This window comes from Vipera ursinii, assembly GCF_947247035.1.
Source record: "Vipera ursinii genome assembly, chromosome: 5".
NCBI lineage: Eukaryota > Metazoa > Chordata > Lepidosauria > Squamata > Viperidae > Vipera > Vipera ursinii.
The window spans coordinates 65,328,054-65,333,053 of NC_139518.1; the positions used below are offsets into that span (position 1 = coordinate 65,328,054).

The window sequence follows — 5,000 nt, forward strand, 5'->3', positions numbered from 1 at the left end:
CTCCATTCTAAGAGCATGGATCACCTGCTGTATGGGCAGGTGCCTGCTTCCAGTGCCATACCACCGACCTCCAGCAGGTGGTTTGAGTCATCTATCTTTGTGGTAGCACTGAGCATGTCTGCTTCTGTGGCAATGCCCCACACATCCCTGCCAAGGCACTGGCGCTTTTTCACCCCTGCAGTCCCTATTTGTACACAGGATGGAGACATACCACATATGCTAGTACTGTTTGCAAAGTAAGGGTTCTGTGCTTACAAATTTATATACTTCAAGAAATATAGCAAAATGAAGAAACAGTGACCCAATTAATCTGGACTGCATAAAGTTACGCATAATAATAAAAGAATAATAACATTTCAGAACAGAAAGCCCCTATGCTGACTGTCTAGTTCTTTGAAATACAGTCTAGTATATTTTCTGGTTGAAAAACAAAATTTCAGTTTGTAACTGAAGAAACTGGAATGAAAACCCTTCACCTTTATATGGAAGCTCCAGTGTGATACACTACATAATCCTTTCAAAGAGAAAAGAAAACGTGTTGGGCAGAATGACTAGGTTAAGATAGCAGTTGAAGGCATGGTTTGTTTCACCATGTGTTGACTGAGAAAGCCACAATAGGTAGGATTTGCATAACATACTAAGCCAAAACCAAACAAGCAGTTGTTTCAAAAACAGTCCATCATCAAGATGCTAATTATTTTGATAGTTAGAAGAACAATGAGCAATAGGAAATATTCACATTCTTAACTGGTTTCATATATACAAGTTTTGGATTAAATTTCTGTAGGCAAAACTTGTTTGTATTTGTGGTTTCCCATCTATACACTCTCCATTCATGATCTTTGGGTAAAAGCCTGCTGTTTCATGTCTAGTGCTACCCTAGTGTATTAAGGGTCACAAGCTGAAATGTCTAACGTATGTTTTAAACAGTTCCCGCAACTTCTTCTTCCAACAATAATAATCTGATATGAATTACTAACATGTTCACAAATTAAAAAAGGAGCCAATTGAAGGCTTCCATTCATGCTGAGCATTAAAAAGGGTAATGTCTCAAAGGTTTTTATTGTGCTAATAAAACTCAGAGGTGGTCAAGACTTGTGTGCCACAAGAAGAGCTTATAAAATAATCAGTTAAGATGATATGAGTGCATTTTCATTTACTTTCAAGATTGCCTTGGAAAAAAAACAGATTGCAATAAAAGAAAGGAAAAGAAAAGCTATATCAAAGAACAGGAAAAACTTCTAAGCATGACTTATCTTTAATGTTTTACATCAAAATGAAAATTCTGTGATGTGTCATGTACATAAACAACACAGGCAGCTTTTGTCTTTTATGAATTTAAATGGAAAGTCCCTCTAGATATTAATATGTGGACTTCATTTGTTAGCCTGCTAAGTCAGGGACTTATAACAAAAGCTTTGTAAACAAAAGATTAAACTGAATCGAGCTTTAGAAAATGAAAGGAAAACAAGAGTCAAATAATCACAGATCAGAGTGGGGCTGCTTAGATTGAAATCACTACAAGCTACTGGAGTGGAAAATGTTTAATTGAACGATTTCATTACGCAGGAAGTTTTATGTCCCTCTTGTAGAATCCAAAATATTTGTATCAGAAAATCCATTCCCTCTTTTTCTTCTTTTAATAAAACCACTCAGCAGACATTATGTATACCGTTACTAAATGTCTGTAACAGGCACGAATGAGGTTGTTCGGTTAGAAGGCATAGATATATCCAGGAGGGCAATATGCCATTTTCCTACATTTTATTTACTGCAACTCTCGATTTTGCTATGCCTGATCATATATGTGATGAGAATAAATTCACTGAAACTTGTAAACATGAAGTGACTAACCTTTGGTAACCGTTCTGGATCACCTGGATGCCGTGGAATGACTTTCTGCAATCTCTGGAATCCATAATCTATTGTTGGTTCATTAAGGGCTGAAAAAGCGTACAGAACAATGTGTCAGTCTGTAGTTATTAGTAAACATATGCAAAGAACAGGCTGACTAAATCCTTGCATTTTTTTTAAAAAAAAACCAGATTTCTTGGGACTCATCTTCCCGACTCTTCTTGTTTTCACTCATGGAGAATATTCTTTGTGTACATCATTAGAAGGGTACGTGTAATGGTGGAATTGCAAAAAAACAAAAGCATATTGCAAAAATAATAATAATAAAACGGTTGGCACAGTAACAAAAGTTGCAGGTCTTGAAGCCATATATAGCAATCACCAGAGTAATGATATGATGTCTGCATCATGCTCCATTTTCTATACTGTCTGTGAATTTATGGGAAACTGGCAATTATGACATATGTCCAGCTATTGCTTGCTTCAGATTTATCCCTGTGGTCCTTTTTTGTCTAGCATATTGCCTGAGCACAAACCAGGCAGGAGGAGCACTTAATCTTGCAAAGCTTTAATAATCTGTGAATGGCTGACTACAGACTGATGTAGAGCACTATCATTCTACAGCTGCAAACCACTAGCCTCACAAAATTGCAGGCCACAAATAGTAATTAATCTTTTTATCCCTCAAATTGTAATTTTGACTATGAACTGTGCTTGGTCATAAATCAGCAGCACATGCTGCTGTGTACAGTGCATGAATCATGAATCTGACTCAGTTAGACTGCACACATTGTGTTTAACAAGCTTTGTAAGGAGTCATAGGGCTTTATTATAGCTCTGCCTGACTCAAACAAAAACTGAGCCTGGAGGCCCAACGACTCAAGTTAAGATGAAAATACTTATTAGAGTATATTACTTCCTGATGTAGATATCGTTTTTAACAGAGTAACTGCATGGTGCATGGCATTACATAAATCAATGGGACTAATAAGAACTGCCTCCATCTATTCATTACTCAGCGTACAATTTAGACCATCACTCATTAGTCAGCATGTAATTTGATGATTAACACCAAACAGCTCAGCAGGTTTGTTGAGCAAAAGCAATGGCAAAAAAGGAAAAAAAATGTGTACAATTTGCTAGTGCATTAATGCACCCTGATATTTGGGGTTTCTTTTAATAATTGGCTCATAATTGCTTTTGTTTTTTGTGTAAACATACAATAGTACATCTCATAATCAATGGATGGAGGCTCCCACAATAAGCACTCAATAACATAGCAGAAAGTTGAAGACTGCAATATGATTTGACATTCCATCATGCATCCCGGAGACAAAGGTCCACATAGGAATGTGAAGTAAGACATTTTCTTGTTAATAAAGCATTGATCCGATGTATTGATTTTACATGACATGGCTTTTGCTGGGATTTCACCCTCCTTTTTCTTTGCAAATAGTAAAGCTCTTCAAAATGCCTTGGCGTCTGTGACATGGCAAAATTTCTAACTCTCTGTGATGTAAATTCTATATGTGTAAAACCACTTCATAATCAGACCATTAATCATCAGAAGCTGTCAGCACTGACTTTCGGGACAATTTGTCATGTCTTTGCCTGGTCCCATACTAGTGTGTCAGGCAGAAGCCAAGAGGGTTGGGACAGATGAGGGCCTTGTGTAGCCTCACAAAATGACTTTCTGGCGAAATATAAAAGATAAAGTGTTACTGTTCCCAATTAAGGAACAAAAAAAGGTAGCAGTCAGTGCTCACGTAATAGATCAGAGCTGTTGTTGCTTCTTCAACTTTCCGGCTAATCGCTATGACTGCCTGACTTCATGAAAGGTCTGACGGAAGGTGATCAGAAAAGATAGATGGCCAACCTCAATTGATTTCATGCAGATATAACTGACAGGTGATGGGGGCTTTGATGCAAGCTTTCAAAGGCTTTATGATTTACAATAACCCTACATTTCTATGCTAGGAATTACACCTCCAAATGTTTCATTTCAATTTATACTACAGTATCAACCTTACAACCTCAAAAGAATTTGAAGTTCTGCAGATATAATTGCAAAGCTAGACTGGCACTAGGAAGACAATGATAAAACCTGAGGAACGGAAGAATATTGTTCTGCCTAAAATAATAATTAGTACATTGTCCCTTTATAATTTGTAGAATTCTATGTCTTTCATCTGACAGATGTACAGTATTCCAAGCAGAATTCTGAGTCACATATAACCATGAATATCATGACGCTGTGTACAGGCATACATTTGCATGCAAGAATGAGAAAAGATTGCCCCTCTCTTTAAATTATGATAAAGCTGTCTTGTATTTAAAATTCTTTGAGCTTCTGATAATTGGGCATTGGGTTATTCGGTTTGCCTCTGTACCTCAAAGAACAGCCAGCAATATGCAGAACAGATTGACTAATAACGGGCTAAATCCACCTTGACTCCTCTCCTACTCTTATTTGAACTTCTCGCAGCTTTAGCCTTCAGCCCTCAATGAATGGAGAGTGGTGCACATATGCCCAAGATCTATCACTTTCTTTCCTGACAAAATGAGGACTAGGAGAGACTTCCCTGGCAAAATCTACAACTAGAGGAGAATACAGAAGACCTTTTGCACACATCTAATAAATCCTTGGTGTGTCGAGTTTACAAGCCGAGAGTCCAGCAGAGCTAGGGCAAGGCATTGGCACGTCCCAGTCACCGAGCACTGAGCCAGGCCAATCAATAGCACTTTCCTGTTTTAGAACTGGGTAATTATGAGGTGGAGAGATTGCCTGACCTTTCACCTGCACTGCATTACTTTGCTGATATTAAGATAAATTGCCTGATTTTGGGTAAACATATGCTGCAATTCAAACTGTCAGCACTGGTTTGCTCAGGGATAATTTGTATTGATCTCCCAGCTTCTTCCCAATTTTGCTTACTGACCTCGTGGATAATTAGAGAAGGAGCCTTGGTAAGCTAAAGTCAGGGATGAAGAAGAAATATGAAGAGAAATAAAGCAAATTTGTGTAATGTTAATATTGGTGTTCTTTATTCTAAGTCCTTTACATCTGTCAGCATCCTGATAGCTGAGAATTAATGTACTTGGTACTTGGGTAATTTATTCGAAGAAATTATCTAGTGCTAGTCCTT

General features: G+C 37.6%; 1 protein-coding gene across 5 annotated transcripts in view; it reads right to left on the reverse strand.

The window, feature by feature from the left end:
- Nucleotides 1-5,000, reverse strand: part of EBF3 (EBF transcription factor 3) — a 194,199-nt gene that overhangs the window by 20,848 nt on the left and 168,351 nt on the right. For all 5 annotated transcript variants that reach the window (XM_083364114.1, XM_083364111.1, XM_083364113.1 and 2 more), the window contains exon 11: nucleotides 1,855-1,943. In XM_083364114.1, the coding sequence (XP_083220240.1) occupies nucleotides 1,855-1,943 (89 nt within the window). The remainder of the gene's footprint in view (nucleotides 1-1,854; nucleotides 1,944-5,000) is intronic.